The sequence below is a fragment of the Sinohyriopsis cumingii genome, chromosome 1, assembly GCF_028554795.1.
Source record: "Sinohyriopsis cumingii isolate HCF-2022 chromosome 1, ASM2855479v2, whole genome shotgun sequence".
NCBI classification, from domain to species: domain Eukaryota; kingdom Metazoa; phylum Mollusca; class Bivalvia; order Unionida; family Unionidae; genus Sinohyriopsis; species Sinohyriopsis cumingii.
Window position 1 is genome coordinate 30,146,971 of NC_142961.1, and position 22,091 is coordinate 30,169,061.

The 22,091-nt window shown below is 34.8% G+C and overlaps 1 protein-coding gene across 6 annotated transcripts in view; it reads right to left on the reverse strand.

Annotated features, from left to right (window-relative positions):
• LOC149806621 (myelin transcription factor 1-like) overlaps positions 1-22,091 on the reverse strand; it is a 132,285-nt gene that overhangs the window by 85,762 nt on the left and 24,432 nt on the right. For all 6 annotated transcript variants that reach the window (XM_089955742.1, XM_089955770.1, XM_089955779.1 and 3 more), the window contains 4 exons: positions 18,510-18,535; positions 12,327-12,378; positions 4,931-4,961; positions 2,043-2,905 (listed from right to left, as the gene is read on the reverse strand). In XM_089955742.1, the coding sequence (XP_089811868.1) occupies positions 2,043-2,901 (859 nt within the window). In that variant the 5' untranslated portion in view covers positions 2,902-2,905; positions 4,931-4,961; positions 12,327-12,378; positions 18,510-18,535. The remainder of the gene's footprint in view (positions 1-2,042; positions 2,906-4,930; positions 4,962-12,326; positions 12,379-18,509; positions 18,536-22,091) is intronic.

The following is a 22,091-nucleotide window of genomic DNA, read 5'->3' on the forward strand; positions in this document are numbered from 1 at the left end:
ATTCACAATAACATTAGGAAAATTAGTCTACCTTGTGAATCCAGCCCTACTATAATACAAAAATCATCCTCTTCTGTCTGTCTCATTTAGACAAAGGGTAGCAACTCTAGCAAAACTAAATCTGAGAAAAAAATAGAGAAGGTTGTCCCTGCATGCCAGCCAGCAGCTTCTACTATACCTTGGATTGAAACATTACATCTGAATGCAAGGCTCGCAGAGATAACTCTAATATCATTAGGGGGCCCCGAGTGGCCAAGTGGTCTAAAGCGCTCTCCCTTACGGATCACTGCCATTTCACCTTTGTCTGTGTGGGTTCGAGTCTCGGATTCGGTTAATGTGGGTATGTGAGAAAGCTTGCCAGTAGCTTCTCGTGGGTTGGTGGTTCTTTCTGGGGTTTTCCCAGGTTCTTCTTCCACCATTAATACTGGCCGCGATGTATAGTCTATCGTGTGCTGAAAAATGGCATTAAACCATACAACAACAACTAATCTCATCAGCAGTAATTTTCACGAGGTGACTGATCTTGTGAGATCTCCAAGCACACAAAGTGTACAATATATTTCAGCCATGAAGCAAGGGATTGAGGGGTCAAGTGTTCCAACAGGATCTTGTATGGCCATTGCTCTTGATTCGTCTATGGAAAAGAGTGATCGAATGATGACTCTTTGATTACTGACAGACTGTAACCCTTCTTTTTTAGCTACTAAGCCTGGTTGTGACTGAGAGGACCACTGAACCATCGGATCTGAACTGACAAATAATTCAGGTTGACAGAAAGGCATGCTGAGGTTAAATCTATCAGGAAACATTTTGCATGATAGTAACTTTAGCAGTCTAAAGGGTCTAGTTTATTTAATTCAGTCACATTAAAAGCCATGAAAAACCATTTGGAAACAGAGTGAAGGACAACCGAGATAAAAAAATTAGCTAAAAGAATCAACGGAGCTTTATCATGTCTAACAAGATGCCGGAAGATTGGGAGTACAGTACAGTGTATACTGAGGGCATCAAGACTGTAGTGGGGTAGGCTAATGCCCCTCCCAAGTGATTAACAAAGCATACAGAGACCAAGGTTTTGGATCTGGAACTGGAGAGACAAAAGTGGATCATCGGACAGACCCAAAGTGTTCAGATCCAAGTAAAGACGATTGATGGAGAAGGACTTGATTTTCCCTGGATTGAGTGTTGGCTAAGACATCTAGTCTGTCGGGAATGTGTCTGATTTGTATGTTGATGCATATTTTAAACATCAAAAATAACATGGAAATATTGCAACATTAGAGTATCAACAGGTATATCACATGAAAACAGCATGTAAAAACTGAACTTGGAGAAAAACAGCTTCTATGGGCACATTCTAAACATGGAAAATGTGATCTTTAATAAGAATATGGACTTGAGAGAAATCTGCACATAAATAAATAGCAATAAACTGTTATCATTTATACTATCTTGATGCATTCAAGAATTAAAATGTATATTGGCATAATTTGAAAAAGTCTGAAAGATCTTCATGCCAGGATGCTTTTAAATTTGGTCAAATTATGTGGAAATGTTTTTGATATGTCCTTTAATTTTTTTAAACTTTCAGTAATTGTGATATGTTTGCTAGTAGACTGGCATCATCTGAATAATTTGTAATCTATGATGCTTTCAGTCAAATTTGGTCAAATTCTGTCTGGCAGTTTTTACGAATTTGAAAATAGCAATTGTGAATGTGCTATGCAAAACCATACCACAAGCTCACTTGGCCTTAAGGCCTGTTGAGCTCAGAATAATTCTGATTAACAAGGGTGTTTGCTAGAAGTATTCCCTGTATCAATTGCTTGCCATCTGCCCCGTTGCTAAATTTTCTCATGCAAATGAAAAAAATTGGTGGATTCTCAATTTGTAAATAAGAATGAAGGAAATTAAACTGGAACTGATTAAATGTGTTACAAATAATATATTTACTGCAGAATTTCTCATTAACCTGCCTTTTATTTCCATGAAACACTAATCCGAGATTTTAGAATTATTCCTTGGTGCAAAGTATAAATTACCTTTTGAGGACCCTTTGTCTTTGTCTTTATCATTAGCTTCCTCCATGTCACTGTAAGGAGATGGCGATCTACTGCTCATTGGGGAACCTGTCCACTCTGCCAACACTGTATAATCACCTTCATCCTCCTCATCATCCTCATTTGCCGATTCCTCCTTCACCTTTGTCAAAGTCTTGACAGCCAGCATTGCACTTGCTGTCTGAGGTTTTACCTGCAAATGATTTCCCAACATGCTTGCAGAGCCTCTTGTTACCTGACTCGGCAAGTCTTTATTTTTTGCCGACATAGCAAGAGTATGTGCTGATGATTCAGCGGTATTTTCAACTAGTTCTAACTTTGGAACAATAGTTACTTCCAGTGTCCCAGCTGACTTAATTGTAGATTGAATAGTGGCACACTGTTCCTCTATTTTCATCAGAATGTCTTCCTCATTTGATGAGGCTGTTGTGATATCCTGTAGCACCAAATCAGTTGAAGAATCTAAAGTGCCGTCTTCAACTTCTATCTTCTTATTGCCTGTTGCTTCCTTTCTCTTGTCATCTTCTCCAGTTTTAGACTTCTGAACAGAGTAAGTATACTGAAAAAATTCATTTGATCCTAGATCACCTGACAAACTTCTCAGGTTTCTCTCTGCCTCACGAAAACATCTCATCTCATCATCTACAGTTTCATCTTCTTCATGATCTGAGACAGGCTCGACCTTGACCTCTGCTGCAAGTGGAATCTCTGTCTCCATGCTAGTGACAACCACACTGTCAGTCTTTTCATTCTCTTCTGTGTTGGGACTCTCCACCCTGGTATACTTTTCCAATGGCTCATCAGAATTCTGCACAAGAACTGACTTTCTTTTCTTGCCCATCACACTGGAAATATTCATATTTTTGAATTTCAAGGATTAATCTTTTACTTTAATATCAGCAATAAAATTTTATATAAATTTTCATACCCAAGGAGCAATCAAAAAAAAAAAAAAGCTTAATTATGATATTGTTTAAGTTGGTTGGAGACACCCATTTGAATCTTGGCAAACTGTTAGCGAAAGTGAAATTTTCTTGCTACCTACCAGAATTTTGTACAAATGGAAATATTCCACCCCCTCCTTCCAAAGTAAAATGAGATGGAAATTGTTTTCCATAGTTGATGAGATGCAATTTTTTAAAGTGAGGTGTATTGAGAGGAATTGGTATTATTTTATACTCCGAGAAAGATAACCACGACAGTCATCCTAAGTAAGTCTAATATTGCTTATATGTCTTGCAGCGTAACAGCTTACAATTTTTTTAATGAGCAGGCCAATGCAGTATGCTAAAATGTTACTCTATGAAAGATCACCTGTGTGTGCTAAATTAACTATCAATTGCTGAACTAATCCATGGTCTTGAGAGGTTAATCTCGTGTTCCTGATTTGATCCCATTAGGATAAGAAATGTGGCCTCCAGATTGCCAACAAGCTCAGCCAAATAAATCTATGCAAGATCACCTAATTAATATACACAGCTCTCATTATATTATCAAACTTTTCCAAGACCTTCATAAGGTTATATTCCAAGTTTGATCAAAAAGACATTGGAGATATATCCTCTATGGCAGTAAAAAGTAATTGATGATGGACAGTCAACAGAGGACATACAATATATGTTGCATGATGGATGCTGTGACATGCCACAAGCTCATTTTGTCTTATGGTCAAACAAGTTTAACATAAGTATCTTGAAGGGAACAACACTCTAGTGTCCGAGAAGAATTTCCAGGAATTAAAGATAAGATCATTTTTTCTTTATTGTTGGATGCTGAAACCATCTCTGATATTGCTGAATGAAAACATCTTTAAATTAGCCACTGTGTCAGCCATAGTTGATGTAAAATGGGCAGATTTTTCATTTAGGTCAAACCAGAAAACATCTTCAAATTAGCCACTGTGTCAGTCATAGTGAATGTAAAATGGGCAGATTTTTCATTTAGGTCAAACCAGACACCAACCGATGACTTTGGGCGAAAACACGAAGTCAATATGATCATCTATTAAGAAGAACTGATGACAAGATTTTCAATACATCCATTTTGACAGCAATATTTGAGTTTAAATTAACACCATTATCTTTCAGGACTGACAAGACACTTTAAGAAATCTTCCAGGAGAAGCATAAATGACCCGACTGTCAAGATGGCTGATGCAGTGAACATAAAGGCTGTCAGATTGGTACATTTTCATTTAGGATTAACAAGGTGTAATAAGAAATATTTATTCAACACGCTATATTGTTATAACCATCCACTTAATTAGTGATAACAAGATTTTCAACAATGATCTTGTGAGAGTCACACTTGTTTGAGCAGAACCATTTTCTCTTAGGACACAGCAGATATAATAGGAATTCTACTGGTAAAAACTGCATCTTAATATGACTTTCCATTCAAAAAAGAGTAACAAGATTTTCAATATTGCTGCTGTGGTGGCACCATTTTTATTTATAATCAACTATACATCATATATCATTTAGTTAAAAGCCCACATTGATGCAATCCATTCAGGATTTGTGATGAGATTTTCAAGATGGCTTTTGTTGTGGTCATATTGGCTGTCTGAACAGCACCATTTTCATTTAAGACAAACTAAACCATGGGATGAATGTCAATCTCCCAAGCTGCTGAGGTAGAGTTTTGGTAACTAACATATGCTAATGGATGGACACAGGACAACAGGCCATCACATGAGCTCTTCAGGTTCCTGGTCAGCAGAGCTAAACAGCAGTTACTTTCCTGCAACACCTAGGATCATTCTACTGTAAGCAAAAGCCTTCATATTATTAAAGGTGTCAAAGTCTAACAATAACAGATTGATCTTCTGTGAGTAAAGAAAGTCAAATGGCACAAAAATCTGTACTTGCCTTGATGATTTATCAACTGCAGCAGGGATATCTGTAAAAGAAGGGGTACATGTGCACATAAAGGAAACAAACCTTAAATAAACTGTCACCTAACCTCAACTGTACCCATATTACTTGCTGTAATAAAATTATTTCCAGTGACATAATAAATATGGCTAGATATACTTCATTTTAATCTTATTAAAGATCCTGATGACATAAACCTTTTTACCAATTTTAATCAAAACACATTCCTCCGAGTTGAAATAAGATCAGTCATTCTGAAGCAAGATTACCCCATTATAATATACTTGTGCACATCTTGCTTACAAAATAACAAAAAATATAATGATATAAGCTAATTTACAAAGTCGGATCACAATTCAATCACAACTTTGTACTCAAAGTGGTCACAAGTCAATCAAGTACAAGATCAACATGTTAATATACATAGATCTTGCTTAGGTCACACTAGTCTTATCTCTTAACGATACAAGCCTACTTTTAAAAATTTTTTATCAAAATTTGTTCAGATAGAGTTGTTAAAGTGGTGACAAGCTGAGCCAAAATAAATTCAAGATCAATTTATTTGGATCCTGCTCATTACTGTATTCATTCAAGTTTCTAGACTATTTACAAAGGTTGATAAAAAAATCCTAACAAATAGACTCTTTAGTATCCGACAATATGTTTAGACTTTTTTTTATTCCCTTCATGAAACCTATACAGGATACACAGTACTCTTGATATGAAAAAATGGGAGCCAGCCAGAAATAGGTGAACATAAAATAGAGTATATATTGGTTTAGCTGGCCAGGATTTGTTGATAATGAAAGTTAGAAATAAAACCACATTTCAAACGCATGTAAATCCAGAAAATGATGCAGCTCATATCCTTTTCTCTACACAGACATCCATCCAGGTTTCAATTATTCTGATAAATAAAGGTTTGATCATAAGCACTCAGAAATTTTGAAGTTTGGACAAGTTTACTATGGGAAATGGATTAATACTGCAAATCCTACTACCATATACACAAATTTTTTAAGAAATTTATCATTTCAGATGTTTTTATCATAATCATTTATTATTTGTTAATTAATCAATGTATAATCCACACAAAGTTTAGTTGCAAATACAAGTTTTTCAGATAACAGGAACACTACAAGTAGAAATTGTTGTAGCTTTTTCCCAACAGCTGCAATGAGACACCCAGTAAATAAAAATGCCATGTCAATGAACTTTAACCCCTTCATGTACATGTGTGAAAACTTGCATTTTGCACATCTTCCATTCATATTTAGCCAAGCTATAACGAAGATGTGATCTTTTGCTGTGACGTCAACAAGTCTCATTTTCATGTTTATATTGCATGGTACATCGTTATTATATTTCTCCTGGCTAAAAATGTTTGATTCATTACATTGATCATAATTTTTAATCAAAGAATATTCCAGCAATATGTGGCTTTTGTAATATTTCTTGACACTGAGTCGTATGAATTTCGGTCACCTACTGAACACTTGAAATGGAAACATGGATTTGAAGAACACTCTCAACCTGTAATTTCACTGTTTACGATGTAAGTTCATAGTTCTAAACAGAATTTTCTTCTTTTATTTAATCCTTTAAAAAATTTGTCTAAAAATATGTACCAGGCATTTGCCATTCAGCCATACTGTAGCAAAGATTTGATCTTCAGCTGTAATGTGATGAAAACCTGTGACTTTATTTTGAACCCTGTGACAAGTGTTTTTTCAATTAATCGGATGCAAGATTCCCTCACTAATATGTATAGATACTGCTCAAAATAGAACTCGGTAAGTAAATAATACTAAGTGTAATCAAAATCAGGTCCCAGCTTCAGGAAATATCTCCTAATTTCTTTCTCAAACTGAAATGCTTTAATATCTTTCTTGTTTCTTGGTTAATAACTATTATTATTTTTTAAATATTCAGTATGCATCAGGGATCAAAATCTTGAATTTTCACTGAGGAAATCTTGCCTGATCTCTGCAAGAGTAACAAGAAACCAATAATTTTGTACAGCTTTGTACTCTTGTACAACAAAATCTCATTTATACTTTATTGATGTGAAAGAATGTTGCACAAGTTCCGATAGTTATCCTATGTATAAGCAAGGCCAGATCTGATCAAGTGTTGGGGAGTGGTTCCAAAATTTCAAAAGGGTTTTAGTTCTCCTCAACAGACATCGAAGCAGAAGTCTACGTGTCTTTTTACTCAGTGTTCATAATACTCCCAAAAATGTAAGCAAGAATTAAACAATGGTCTAATTTCAAGTGACTGTATGTTTGTGTGGACTTTCTTTTTTTATTGGAGTTGGGGAGAGGTCCCTGATGAGTTCTCAGTAATATCTTGTACTATTACTTCTGACATCCAATCACAGGATTATAGAGGGGTTATTTAAACTTGAGATATTTATTATACAAAAGGACACCATGTCCTTCCTTTTAAAATAAATTCATCTTGTGATGAATGAAACAATAAAAAATAATCTATGTGGAAAGAACAATCTAACCCCACAAAAAGTTCACATCAATTCCTGGCTCAAAATCAATGATGGCTATTTCCATCAACACTTGGCTAGCTCCAATAATCCCATCTTCTTCAAAACATTAAAAATCATTGTCATCAATACTATATGCAGCCAGTGTTTCTTGAAAGAAATCACCATTGTATTCTGTATCTACCATTTTAATTTTTCCAGGTATCATGTGCTCAAGAGCAAGAATTTGTAAAACTTTTTTGCTAATGCATAGTAAACCACAACGTAATGCTTGGGCCCCAATGTACCAATCAAATATAGTTTTACAAGTGGTCATGGCTAGTTGAAGTAATATGATATGTACACTGTTGCTTACCTGAAATAAGACTTAAATCGCAATCAGAACTACATGTCTTTTACCAACAGCGCAACTACTTCATGACTGGCACTTTAAAGGTTAAAAAATGTCTCACTGAACTTGATACAAAGAAGGCTACATGACTTTATCAGATTGGTCCACAACTCTTTAAAACTTCTGCCATGGCTATTTCAGTAGCATAATATTCATAATTTATTAGTAAGTATTGCAACCTCATATGTCCCCAAAATATGAAAAACTGAAAAAGTAATGCCCTGTTCACAAATCTGGTTCTAAGGTTGATGTTGACAACTACCGGCAAATCTCAGTCAACCAAACTTGGCAAAATTGATTGAAAATATGTCCATGACTCGTTCATGTCATATTTAACCAAACACTTGCTGTTACACCCTAGCCAATCAGGCTATAGACAGAAACATTCATGTGAGACTGCCTTTATCTTGCTAACTGATAAATGGCTTTAGGCACTTATCAAGGGAGAATAACAGAATCTGTATTTGTAGATTTATGGAAAGCTTTCGACATGGTGGATTATGAAATCCTTTTTAAGAAACTTAAAATTTACCATTGTGATGAAGGAACAGTTAGATGGTTTACTTCATACTTAAGTGAGAGAACACAACATGTTTGTATAAATAATGTTCTGTCTGAACCTGAACAATTAGATATGGAGTACCACAAGGCTCAATTCCATTATTATTTATATTATTTATTAATGACCTATTGCTTTTACAAGGGGATTCAATTTCATCTACTGATCTCTATGTAGATGAGAAAACAATGTCAGACATCCAAAACGCAAAGCATAAACTGGAAATTTCTCTACAGGATGCCCTAAATAAACTGAACAACTGGCGCACATGCTATGGCATGATGGCAAATATTGGTAAAACTGAAATATTACTTAACAAGGCAAAAAACAAATCCTGATAGTGATGAACTATGTTTGACATCGCAGTATACAAATTTGCAAATGGTCTGTCATGATTGACTAGTTGGCTTGGTGTTCTGGTAGATAATAACCTATCATGGACTGAACATATCAAACATATCAGTACGAAAGTGAATTCAAATTTATGGCTTCTCGGTAGAATAAGACATTCGCTCCCAGAAAGGCAAAGAAAACTATTTTACAACAGCTACATACAACCCCATAGCAACACTAGCACATCATCAAAACAGCATCTGGGATATTATCAATTCAAAAAGAAAGCAAGGAAATTTAGCTTGAATGTTAAAAATATTACCTATTAAAGACCAAATCCAGTTGAGAAGAGCCAAATTAATGTACAGGATATCCAATTATAGTGCTCCTGAATATTTACAATCACTATTCTAGTATAGGTTACCTGGCAATACTCCTCACCTGCGATCCATGTCTACCAAACAGTATAAAATTCCCGAGACAAAATAAGGAATTATTTTTAAAAAAGTCTCCAACACTCTGGAACTTTGCTCTGGAATAGTATTCAATTTGAGATTAGAAATGCCCACTATATTTCCTTCTTCCAAACCCAATATGTCCAGTGGCCTCAGAGATGATGTTAAAATCAAACTGAAAACAACTGTATTAATAAATGCCTCTGGGCATAATTAACTTTATTTGTATTAACAAATGCCTCTGGGCATAATTAAGTGTATTTGTATTAACAAATGCCTCTGGGCATAATTAAATATACTACTCATTTATATTGAGACTAATTGCATATTACATGTATACTGACTCTGTGGGTTCAGTAGGTATGGACAAGTATCCACCTGGTGAAAGGAAAGGAAGTAAATATACACCTATCCATCAACAACTCACACAACGGGGTCCACAAACATAGACAGCACTGTAAGTGAGGCACAAGTTACTGAGGGACCTCCGAAAATTGAAGAAATAAAATTTGCTTTGACAACAAGAAAACCGGAAGGGGGGGGGGGGTGGGCATTAGGGAACTGGATTGTTTATTGACTGAATCCTCATTTACAATCACGTTGATAATAATTTAAATAACACAATTTTCTAATGAAGTTGTTTTTTATTCTGGTTAACCCTTTACCTCATGCAAGTGCCTTTGGACACCTCTACTCCATTCGCATGAAAGCACCTTTTGACTTTTCTACTCCATTCGCATGGAAACGCCTTTTGATGTCTGCTGTAAACATCAGCCATTTTAAGCCAGTTTTCATAGTGCCACCTTCAGGGAAAACCCCCTATTAAACACTACATTCATTTCTGCGAATGACAATTAAGTCATATTACATGGTCACTGTTTATGCTCTGGTCGATATCTGCTATTTAAAGTAACTGGTTCGTAATCTCCACTCTCCAAAATGGAGGTCGCGGATTTCATTCAGTACTGATGAAGTTTTCATGATTAGAATCATAACTATGAAAGCTTCAATAACTTAGGCAAAGGCTCTGATATTGATGTAGGTAGCAATTAGTTTTTATAAATTATCAAATTCTGATGACTCAGTGATGAAGACGCAGACAAAAAACTTGTAAATTTCGAGTATGAGAAATGGCAGCTACGGTTGGTCACGCAGTCTGACTGACTTGACAGTGAATGAGTTCTCTCAAGATTTTAAAACACATAAAAAATTCTTCCGTGAAAAATAATTACACAGCTATAACAATTGGACTATACTCCATGTATTTCCACACATAATAGATGTGTACCAAAAATGTAAAATGGTTAAAACTGCTGTTAAACATAACATACAGTATATTGCTTAACAGTTAACAGGCAGGCCTATGCATATGGAGTCAAATAGATAACAGGCATTATATTTATAGCATGCTGCACTTTGTAACTATGCTCTATGAGGTAATGGGTTAAATAACATTTATTTTCAAAATGTCCAACATGTGAAACATAGTTCCAACTGGTTTTAACAACCATTACATGTACGCAAAAAAAATCTGTGTATTACGTCACTGCTTTTTGTTTTCTTGAAGAGTCTGGTTCCCGTATTGGTGTTTAATATTATCCTGCCAAATCAGGAGTCCACAGAGTAGGGGACTAGACTAATTGTTGATACACCACCAAACAAGATTCCTTTCTTTTCAAAAACATGTGACAATTATTTCGTGAGACAAACACCTACAAGAATTCTCTGAAACTTGCTTGCCCACAAATGGTCTGTATCTGTGAAATCAAGCTCTTTATTTTACAAAGTATTCATTTTGCTTTGCTGCTTTGTTATCTTTGATCAGTTATTAAAGAGTCGGTTAAGTTAAAGTAGTTTATGTTTCATACACAATAACATTTATAAGTGTTCAATTGATCAAATGAAGTGAGTTCACCCGACATACGACCGCTAGATTTTAAGTGTTTAGAATTTTCGTGCCTTTTTAACTTTTCTTTTATTTAAACCTCTTTTATTTGATTCAAAATACATAATTAATGTGATAATACAAAGGAAGTCAGCTTTTAATTCACTGCAACAATACAACAAATACTTTGCAAATCAGTTATCAAAATACGGTTGGCACTTAATTAGGTTCTCAGAGAAATGCATGCAGGCATAGCTGTTACGGTAAAATGATGCATTTTACATTTAAATACACATGCATTTATGATGCTTACACCTAAAAGGAACTAAAAAATAGAACTAGAACACAAATTTCAATTGATAAAAAACTTAATTTGTATTTATTTATTAAAGTACTTGCCACCACTTGCAGTGAGTGACATTTTCATTTATCAAAATTTCTTACACACAGTTAATTGCAGTGTACTAGGAAGGTTGTTTGGAAAGAAAATGTAAAAAATTGTATGACCTATTTTTAAAATTGATATTTCATAGTGTTGATGACCTATCTACCATTTTAGACGACAAAATGGGCGATATATCAAAGTTTCCGTTACCAATTTTGATCGAGATTTTGTTGAAGTTCAACAAATAGGGATCAATTTTTGGGGTATTTTCTGGTTTATAAATCGGGATCCACGCCGGACCCTGTGTTATAAGCGGATCCGCGAGTTATCAAGGGAGTGGTGTATCGTGTTGATACATGTAAATGCTACTATGTAAAGGTATGCATATGTGTATATCTTGTGGGTCGGTGGTTCTTTCCAGGGTTTTTCCGGGTTCTAAAAGTAACCATTCATTGTGACAAGTTCAAAATGTTACAAGCTGATGAAATGCAAATCTGGTGGACCTACTGTAAATACTTGCTTATAAGGCAAGTCCAACTGCAAACTGTACAGAGCCAGATCTGCTGTTGCATAATGTGCCAACATATTTGGGTCTGTGTGTTTTTTTTTTTTTTGAGTAATCAGTTGGAAAAAAAAAGCACAGTCCCTGATCTGAAGGAGCATTATACTATGGCAGATCATGATCTTGGCTGATTGCAATCTGACTCAGCTTATAAGCAAGGAACCTAGCTATGCACATTCTGCATCAAAGTAACATTTTATTTAAGAGTACTGGTGCTCATGATGGCCAGAAAGAAATTAGAAAATGGGGAACAATGAGAAAACTTTGTAAAAAGTATTGTTGTTCTGCAAGTATCCATCAAAATTTTTAATGCTCCTCACCTTTTGTACGTTGAGTCTTTTTTGTTTTATTCTTCGAGTTTACACAGTCAGGCTGCAAAGAGATTTAATTAGGGCTATTACTGCACTTCCAGTATGATGACTAAGCGTAAATCTACAGCAAAACAGCACTCTCTTACTCCTGACCCCATACCCTCAGTGTTTTTCTTGAATATTCATTATCTCACCCTTCAGCCCCACTTGTTGCAGGGATCACTAACAAAATTGCATGTGTATTATCGAACCAAGTCATCACAAGAAATGAACATATGGATGGTACAACACCAACATAATGCCCAACAGGGCCTGAAATCACTCACCTCACTGACATCTGCCTAATATTCAAATGGAAAAGAGTTGGCTATGAAATCTGGGTTGGTTGGATGACCATTCTCATAATTTCTTCCATTTCTACTGATTCTTTATTTTAAAAAAGTTGTTTGAAGGTTCCTCATTCTTTTTGTATCCTAATCCATGTCTGACAACGCAAGGCTTGGGGAATATTTTCCAAGCACTTGACTATGGGACAAGTAAGATGGAAAATATACTCATCCTTGTCATCACCTTGCTTGACATTACACATATCCACTATACATGTACTAATGTTACATCTCTATAGTCACAAACTAAGTAAAAGAAAATAGAGAAAAATAACAAGTTTTGTAAATTTCGACCAATTTACTTCCTTAAAATACAAGGTGAAAATTTAAAAGGCACTTACAGTATTGTGAATTAAATCCCAAGTAGTCTTTAATGTTTTATCATAAGTGCAAAAGTACATAGTGATCCAAGTCAATTCCAGTAGTGTTCTGAATGAAATGTTCTGAATAATTTTCAATCTTGAATGTGCTGATATGCCATGTTTTTAAATGTGCTGATTTGATAAGTCTTGATGTATCACAATGCTATAATCAAAAAATGTTCTTGAATGAATTCACAATAATTCCAAAATATTTATTCAGCCCTAAAGCCAATGACTACTTTGTAATTCCAAAGAAAAATTGAAATAAATAAATCTTCTCAGATGGTAACCGAACACAACTGAAAGAATGATCATACTACAGATGTCAAGATAGTAATTATTTATTACTATCTTTATATAAATACCCAAGACAATAGAAAGACCAGGATGAGTGTCAAAAGTTCATCTCTGGAAATAATAATAATAATAATAATAATAATAATAATAATGCTTTATTTATAGAGGGTGACTCATTAGTCAAGGACTATTCTCCCAAGAGGCCCTCTTAAGGAGAGTATAACAATGCACATTATATGAAGATGGCAATAATTACTGTTTATTTTAACATGTTTAGTATTAAAATACTAAATTCCATTATCTGCTAGAAACACATACATGCTCATGATATCTTTTCTTAAATACTCTAATATTTTCAGCAGATTTTACATGTAGTGGAAGCTTATTCCACAGAACTGTACCAGAGTATTGAAAACTCTTTTTAAATTGCTCTGTTCTTGGTTTTGGTATTAGAAGGTTTCCATGTGATATTGATCTCAACTGGTATTGTGTTGAAAAAGGCCTGAATAAGTCATGAAGATACTCTGGTGCAGTTCCATGTAGACATTTATATAATAGAACTGCCTTGTGAAAATGTATCCTGTCATATACTGTGAACCATCTGAGTTCTGTAAATATCTAAGTTACAAACAATTTCAGGATTTAACTTACATTTTATTAAAGAACATGATAAATATCAGGTACACCATGAATTTCCATGGGAAACCAATGTCTTGAACTCAAATCCAAGTAGACATGTTTTCATAAAATGACAGTCAGTTAGGCCCAAACCCCCTATCCATAATTATGGACAAATGTCAATCATACAATATAATATAAATTGCATATACTTAACACTACTTACACTCTTACTCCCCCAAACCCCAACCCCCAACAGGCACCTTACTCAAGCTTGATACTAAAATGGGCCCAAACCATGAAAATAAATTAGAGATAGGATAGATACATAAAACCTCCTTTATTACATGGTTCATTAGATAAATATACAAAAGTTTGTTGACTAGAGACAATGCAATTTCACAATTAGCCCCCAGTTTCTTAATGGTTTTCTCACTTACATTGACACTTTCCCGCAACCCAGTTGTCATTTTAACAGAGAGAAATTCTGTTTTTCACAAAGTTACCACCAAGGTGTATAGCAGAATCTTTGGACATAATTAAGCCTTTTTCAAGGATTTTTCATGACTTTCAAGGTTAAAATTTTGAGTAGCAATGGAATAAAGCAACAGTTTATACCGATTTCCATACAAGAGAAAAGTGGAGTTTCCATGCCAGTCTGTTAAAGTAAAATTTCTCAAGGCGATCAAGTTATCTATTAAATTGTCTCAGATATCTGTTGGCAACAGCTTCAACAATGTGTGCCACTGCATTATGCCTCACAACAATCTCAGACATCAAATATAGCCACCATCGTGACTGTTTTGAATGTCTTGTTATACTTGTGTATAAGCCCATTAGCCCAAACATGCATCATGTGCATACGCCGACCCATAAATCCAGCCGTATCGAAAATCTTCTTATGGCTACTCCATCTGATTGGATGGTCATATTCGCATGTGGCTTCCGTACACAAAGTGGAGGTTCATATTAACAATGGGATCTTGTTTTTGGCAACTAAAAAATCACAAAAGTCTCATTTGAGATTGCAATATTCTATTTTTTGCTTCCGTTTTCATTTAAAATGTTTTCCAGACAGAATTCCATGATTATATTATAAATTAACCCTTTCTCAAGGTTTTCCTGGATGGCTGTCGAATTCAAGAGTTGTCAAGGCTTTCAAGGATCACTATGGACCCTGTATCACGCCTCTTTATAGTTCGCACATTGGGGAAGGTAAGAGCCAGAAAATATTTAAATTCTGCTATTTTTGTCTGGTCAAACTATGCTATGTTTGCGACAGGTCACTGATATTTTGAAGACTGCAGCTTAATTGAAATTCATAAAAAGTATCAAGTCTGTGCAAGTATCCATTGACATTTTTAATGCTCCTCACCATGTCATATCAAGCTGAAAATATTTCTATATATAACTGCTTTTCATACTAAATACGACTGGACAAAAATATAAAAACATTGACATTCTCTGGCTTTCAACTTATCACGAGACAACGTCACAAAGATGTGTGTTGACCTATTGAAAAAGATTCATTTCTCCCCATTTAAATGTGGCCTAGATTACCCAAAACTGTAAATGCATGTGAAGCTGTGATTTCTCAATTTAGTATGCAAATTTCATCACTTTTTACATGCACATGGGGCGATGTTATTATAATGGTTTAAATCCACTCTTATCAGCTTGAACATATTTTAATACAATGTTTGCATCATGTAACTGTCACTGTGTAAAAGACAAACTTTGCTTCCTTTATGACACGATTCTGACTGTCAAATGGGCAAAAGTATTTAATAGACAACTTACCATGCTATATGTTAAGCAATTTTGAACTACAGAGCATGTTAACAGTAGGATAGCTTTATTCTCAACATGCAAATCTGCATCCAATCAGCTTGTGGATGAATAAATAGTAAAGTTTTCCTTAGCACAGCCAATTCTCATACAGCCAGGACAAGATGACGAGCAATTTTCCTGTGCCAAGCATCACTGATATTTAACTTTGAGAAATTTATACATTATTAATTTTGTTTTGTTAATGGATAGCAGATTCACTGTTTGGCTCTAGTTTCGATTGGACTTCACACCAGGATACAATTTGTCAGATTTATGAACTTCTTTTGAGCAAGTTTGCAAAATCATTAAAGTTCTTTCAATTTGTAGCAACAACAGCCATCTCTGGATGGGCATAATTTCAACAAAGTTGGAAGACCTTCATGCATGAATGCTTTCTGTCAATTTGGTAAAATTTTGTTGATTAGGTTTTGAGATTAAGTGGCTTAAAACTCTTCTTTTTGTGGTACTGGTGGCATATTTCATAGTTAAATGACATCATTTGAAGGACTTTATGCCAGGATGTTTACTGTGAAATTTGTTGAAATGAAACCAAGTTATTTTTGAGATGTTGATTAACTCATTCATCCCCAATCCCATTTGCAGGCGTGATCTGGTTTCTGCATTCAATGGCCGATCCCACCTGTAATTGTGGTTTGTTTACTGCATTCATTGGCCAATCCCGCCTGTAGTTGTGATGAATGTGCGTTAGATACAATGTCTCTGGTTACAAATGTTCCCCCCCCCCCCCGAACTAAACAAGTATTAAACTAATCAGAAATGATTTTACTTTCATTTGTGGAATCTGAATTGTTCAGAAGCCAAGGGTTACTGTCTGAGAGCAGTTTCACTACATGTGTTTTGTTCATGAAAAGTCGCAAATGATGGCGGACACAAGAGTGATTTTTCATGAGAGCAAAATGAGGAGTTTCTTGGGTTTGATCTCGAAAATATTGAGCAAGCTGACGAAAGATATGTTCGGCAGTTGGATATTTTGCAAGATTTAGATTCAAACATAGAAGTTTCTGAGATTGACTCGTCAGAAGATGAGTATGCTGACAGCGTTGATGATAGAGTTCTTGTGGATAAACGTTGCACAAAATTTTGTAAATAGTGTATAAATAAGTTGTGAAAACAAATAGGAAGAAAAAAAAACATCACTGTGTAGACAAATTCATTTGGAATAATTGGTGAAAATTTCGTGGATTTTAAGTGGATATAAGAAGAGAAATTAAGGTAAGAGTGAATGCATGTGCACGATGTTTTCAAAATTGTTCAAACAGGTAAAAACTCAGGAGCACAAGCAGCTAGACACAACTTAGTGCATCTGGGGCACAGCAGCAGAGATACTGATAACAGTACTGGGGCTGAATGAGTTAACAGTTGTCATAATGGTGATCAGCATTATGGGCAGAAAATAAAAAGCCTTGATGCCAACTGTGTTTTCTCTCTGAGTTTTATCATGATGAAATCACTGCATCTGTAAATAACTGCTTACACCCACTGATCAGATGTTGTCAACAACATTTGCTTACACCCCACTGGTACATACATGTTTAGTCTAGCACAAAATGAAATACCAGTGCTACATATATGCATATATAACAGTGGTTAACTGAACAATAGTGAAAAGTATACATTTACATACTGCTGATTGTCTCAACCAATTAAGATTTTTTACTCTACACTTTAATACAAGTTTGAAAGGAAAGGCTTTACTTTTCCACTTTAAGAAGACTCATGCAGCCAAGCTATAAATCCTGGAATTGTTAGTCTGAAGGGCTTTACTTTTCCACTTTAAGAAAACTCATGCAGCCAAGATATAAATCCTGGAATTGTTAGTCTGTAGGGCTTTACTTTTCCACTTTAAGAAGACTCATGTAGCCAAGATATAAATCCTGGAATTGTTAGTCTGAAGGGCTTTACTTTTCCACTTTAAGAAGACTCATGTAGCCAAGATATAAATCCTGGAATTGTTAGTCTGAAGGGCTTTACTTTTCCACTTTAAGAAGACTCATGTAGCCAAGATATAAATCCTGGAATTGTTAGTCTCTAGGGCTTTACTTTTCCACTTTAAGAAGACTCATGTAGCCAACATATAAATCCTGGAATTGTTAGTCTGAAGGGCTTAATTAAGTAAAGATTTATGCAGCTTACATTCTAAATATATCACATTTTATACAATTAAAGAAATTGCCTGTTTCTGATAAAGTAGGATTTTCAAAGAAAACCCATCAAATCTGATTTTGAAATCTAAATTTAAAATGAGAAAGCGTGGCAAATAAAGATAATATCCACATGAAACCATGGCAGTTCCATCAGAGCACAGTCATATGGTGGAGGGACTTTATTTTAATCCCCTTCACCCCTGCTATGATGTGTGGTGAAACAAAAAAGTGCCAAATGTAGCATACCATAAGCACTTTGGCCTCATGGCCAGTTCAGCCAAATATCTAATCAAAAACTTTGCAACAATAATCTGTTTCAAATCACCAACATCTTGATGACAATTTACTGCTGAAAATACATTATGTACCTTTACTAATGTATATATACTTTCTCAATAATTATTTGAGAAGTTACCTATTGTGTACATTACTTTTATATCTACATCTATTATCCACATGTTTAATGTCTACTGAAAAAAGTGTGATAATGAATGTAACTGAAGATGCAAAAGACCAGCTCTACTCGACACTTACCTTCTCTACTGTCTTGCTTTCTTTACCTGCAATAGATTTAAAGTCTCAAATAAACAGGGACCATTCTGGAATTAAAAACCTAACAGGGAAATACCATCCATTTGGGAAAAAGGATACTTTTTTAAAATACGAGGAACTTACTGATTCAATGAGGACATAAATGTCAGGATAAAAACAACAGTGACAACAACAACAGTAGTAATAATAATAATAAGACTTATTTAGGGAACGTAATTCAATTAGTTGCAGAAATATCTACCTTGAGGCCTTCTTCCTGTTATGTACAATATATAGTGTATACAACATGATGTGATAAATTTACACTAAAAAATGCGATTCTGAAATCAAAGTTTCAAACCCAGAATATAGGCACAAAGATCTCTGAGCATATAAACATATATAAAATATCATCTTGAAAAATTCAAAGAGATGCATGAGCAGAGGTATTTATAATACTAAAACTGTTCAACTGACTTAAGATTTCATCCATTTGAGACATCAATTATGAAAGAGCCCACCTAATGTCACCAGACCTGTTGTTCCATATTGTATACTGAAAACTCTTCTTAAACAATCCCATCTTTGGCCTTGGTGCCAGCTTTAATTCTAACAGACCTTAAATTTGGAGTACCATCGGCTTCTGAATTTACACTTAAATATGAACCTGCTATAGTCCTTAAACAGCGATTGCCCAATTACGAGGGAATATACATGTATGCAACTATCAACTAGTTCAATTCTGAATGCACAGGTACAGAAAGGCACTGGCCATTTAATATTATGGGGCTAAATTATTATTTTTGATGGTGGTATTTTTGTAATTATCTCATTTATCACATGACAAGTTTGTTTCAAGTATAGCAAGAAATGACAGTGCCTGTTTTTATACCACAAATCAGAATAAGACAATAGCTTTCAAGTATTTACCCCTGCCTCCTCTTTTAATAGTGTAAATTCAGTGTTTTCGTTTTTGTTGTTTGCGTTTTTAAACAGAAGCTGCTGCTATGTGGAATTTAACTGTCCATACGTCAGTGAAATACTTTCATGTTGAAACAGTAGGATAAATTTACACTGTTCAAGAGAAGCTCAACAAGGTGGGCCTCTCATCAAGTCAGTGCACAAGTTTTGATACAACCATGCAGAATGCCATAACTTTGTTAACATTTAAGATTTGAAAATTTTCCACATTCAACAACAGGTTGAGATCAGATCAATTAGGAATAATTACCAAACTTTCACAGTCAATGACAGGATCAAAATTTGAGCTGTGAAGTACAACATGCCAAGTCGGATGGCTTTATGTTAGTAATGTACCTTTCCCAAACTGAAATTGACATTGTCTTCTGATGTTAAAAGTTTATAACAATGGTTACAATGGTCAGTTTTTATTTCTGCAGAACACCCACTCAAGCCAATTCTTTATTAGGGAGAGACGATTTAAGTTTCCAAAGGGTTATATTATTTTGAAACAAATCTATCTTGTGATGAATGAATGAATTAAAGTTTGTAGCTGTGAACACGTATATTCAGCCTCATCAGGCTTCTCAATAGATTTCAAAACTGAAAAGTCACTTGACCCTTGACTCTAAAATCTCAGAGAGTCAAAACTGAAATCTATAGTCGATTCTTTTGAACTGTCATGAGCCCATAGCTGTTATTCCTCATTACTGATGGAAACAAATGATATTTAGGATTTCTTGTCTCTCATGCTGAATAATGAGAAATAATTGTACAGTATTTTGTAAGAAACATACAATCTGATTTATGTGAAAGTGTTTCTCTTTGTAACTATCTGTTACTGTGTGTATATTTTGTATATGAAACAGACATAGGATTATTTTATACTTTATTATATTTTCAACTTCTCAATATATTCTATTATGATCTGCTCAAATCATTTTATATGCAAACATACACCCCTACAACTATGAAGGTTATATATTATTCAGATACCAAGGATGTAAATTATAGAACTGAGTTTATTTTTCTACTTGTTCTTAAATTTTCTGACAAATATCGGAGATAGACCCTCCTTTTTGTTCTCCTCAGAGCTGACACTATCTGTGTCTTTGGAGTCTGAGGGTCAGAAAATTAATCACCGCCATGTCAATTCCAATATCGAGACAGAAATTTTTTACTTCTTTGCACTGTTGAGATTTTAAAGGACAGATGTATGCACCGAGTGTTGTCCGTTCAATTTGTTCTGAATGATCCATTAATTAAAACACTCAAGGTTTTAAATGTTTGCTGCTTAAAATAAAACAATTCCACACTGGAAACTACCTTCGTGAGAAGCCATACATTCCCGTTTTGTCTAAGAGATTATAATTTAAAGTGCAATCAAACGAACAAAGTGAAGTCATACATGATTACGAGGTTTAAAAGATTCTGCCAAATGAAAGAAATTAATTGCCAAAAATTATTGAAGTTGGTCCACACCTTGACAACTGGCTCTGCTGCCATCTGCTCCAGTTCTGACCAGTTGATTATAATTTGATGTGCAAACATACCAATCCTGATATTTGATCAAAAGGCAGTCCATTCGTGTCATTATTATTTCCTCATCCTCTTTCATAAACTTCGAATGTAACCTCAAAACAATTCAACTGAATTCAGTTACACCTAAATAATTTCTCTGAGCAGTTGATGAATATCTTCCACTAGTGCGATATTATTGGACGCAAAGGTGTAAACTATTCTCAAGCAGATATCAATCAGTCTCCTACAGTTAATTTGTTATAGACAGTGCACTCTTATTAAGAAACAAAGCCAGAGGCGAATCAAGGGTAATTAAGATTGATGGTCCAGCCCAAACCAACATGCGTCAAAAAGACGCACGTTGGAAATTTTGAGTGTCAAAAATGAGTCATATTTACAAGTCTACTGAAAACCCTGCTCATGACTGGGTCATTACTTTTCAAGGATAAATCAAGTGGTTAGCATTTACATGTAAATTCAGTGTTTTCTGTTTAGTTCTTGTTGTTTTTCTTTTTGTACAGAAGCAGCCATCATCAGGAATTTAAATGTACATACTTCAGATGAGTGCTTTTCATGTCTGAACAGCAGAATAACTGCAATGGTCAAGAAAAGATCAACAAAGTCTCTTCATGTCATTGTGTAAGTTTATTCAGATTTCTTTGAATAAAGTAAAGCAACAACTTGTTGTAAAATATTTAAATCAGCCTTTTGTAAATGAAGAAGTACCACTCCACAATGGTCATCATCAACGACTTGATGAGAAAGTGTGCTGTGCAAAGTTTTTCTTCACGAACTGCTGTAGCAACCCTGTCAGGATGCATGGAGAGATGGTTGGAGGGGTTTTTCTTAATCCTCTCAACCTCTACTGTGATGCATGATGTTCCTAAAATACATGTTAGCTGCCCGGCTGTATATTTTCAAAGGTTATACTTGGATTTTTGACCTAAAACCTAGGACATCTGAGGTGTATCCATGGTTTTTCTAGGAAAACCTAGGAAACATCAGACAATGTTCATATTTTGTCCAAGGTTTATAAGCAAACCTCAGACATTATCTCGTGCATTAAAAAAAACCCAGAAAATACCTTGGACAAAGCATTGGACA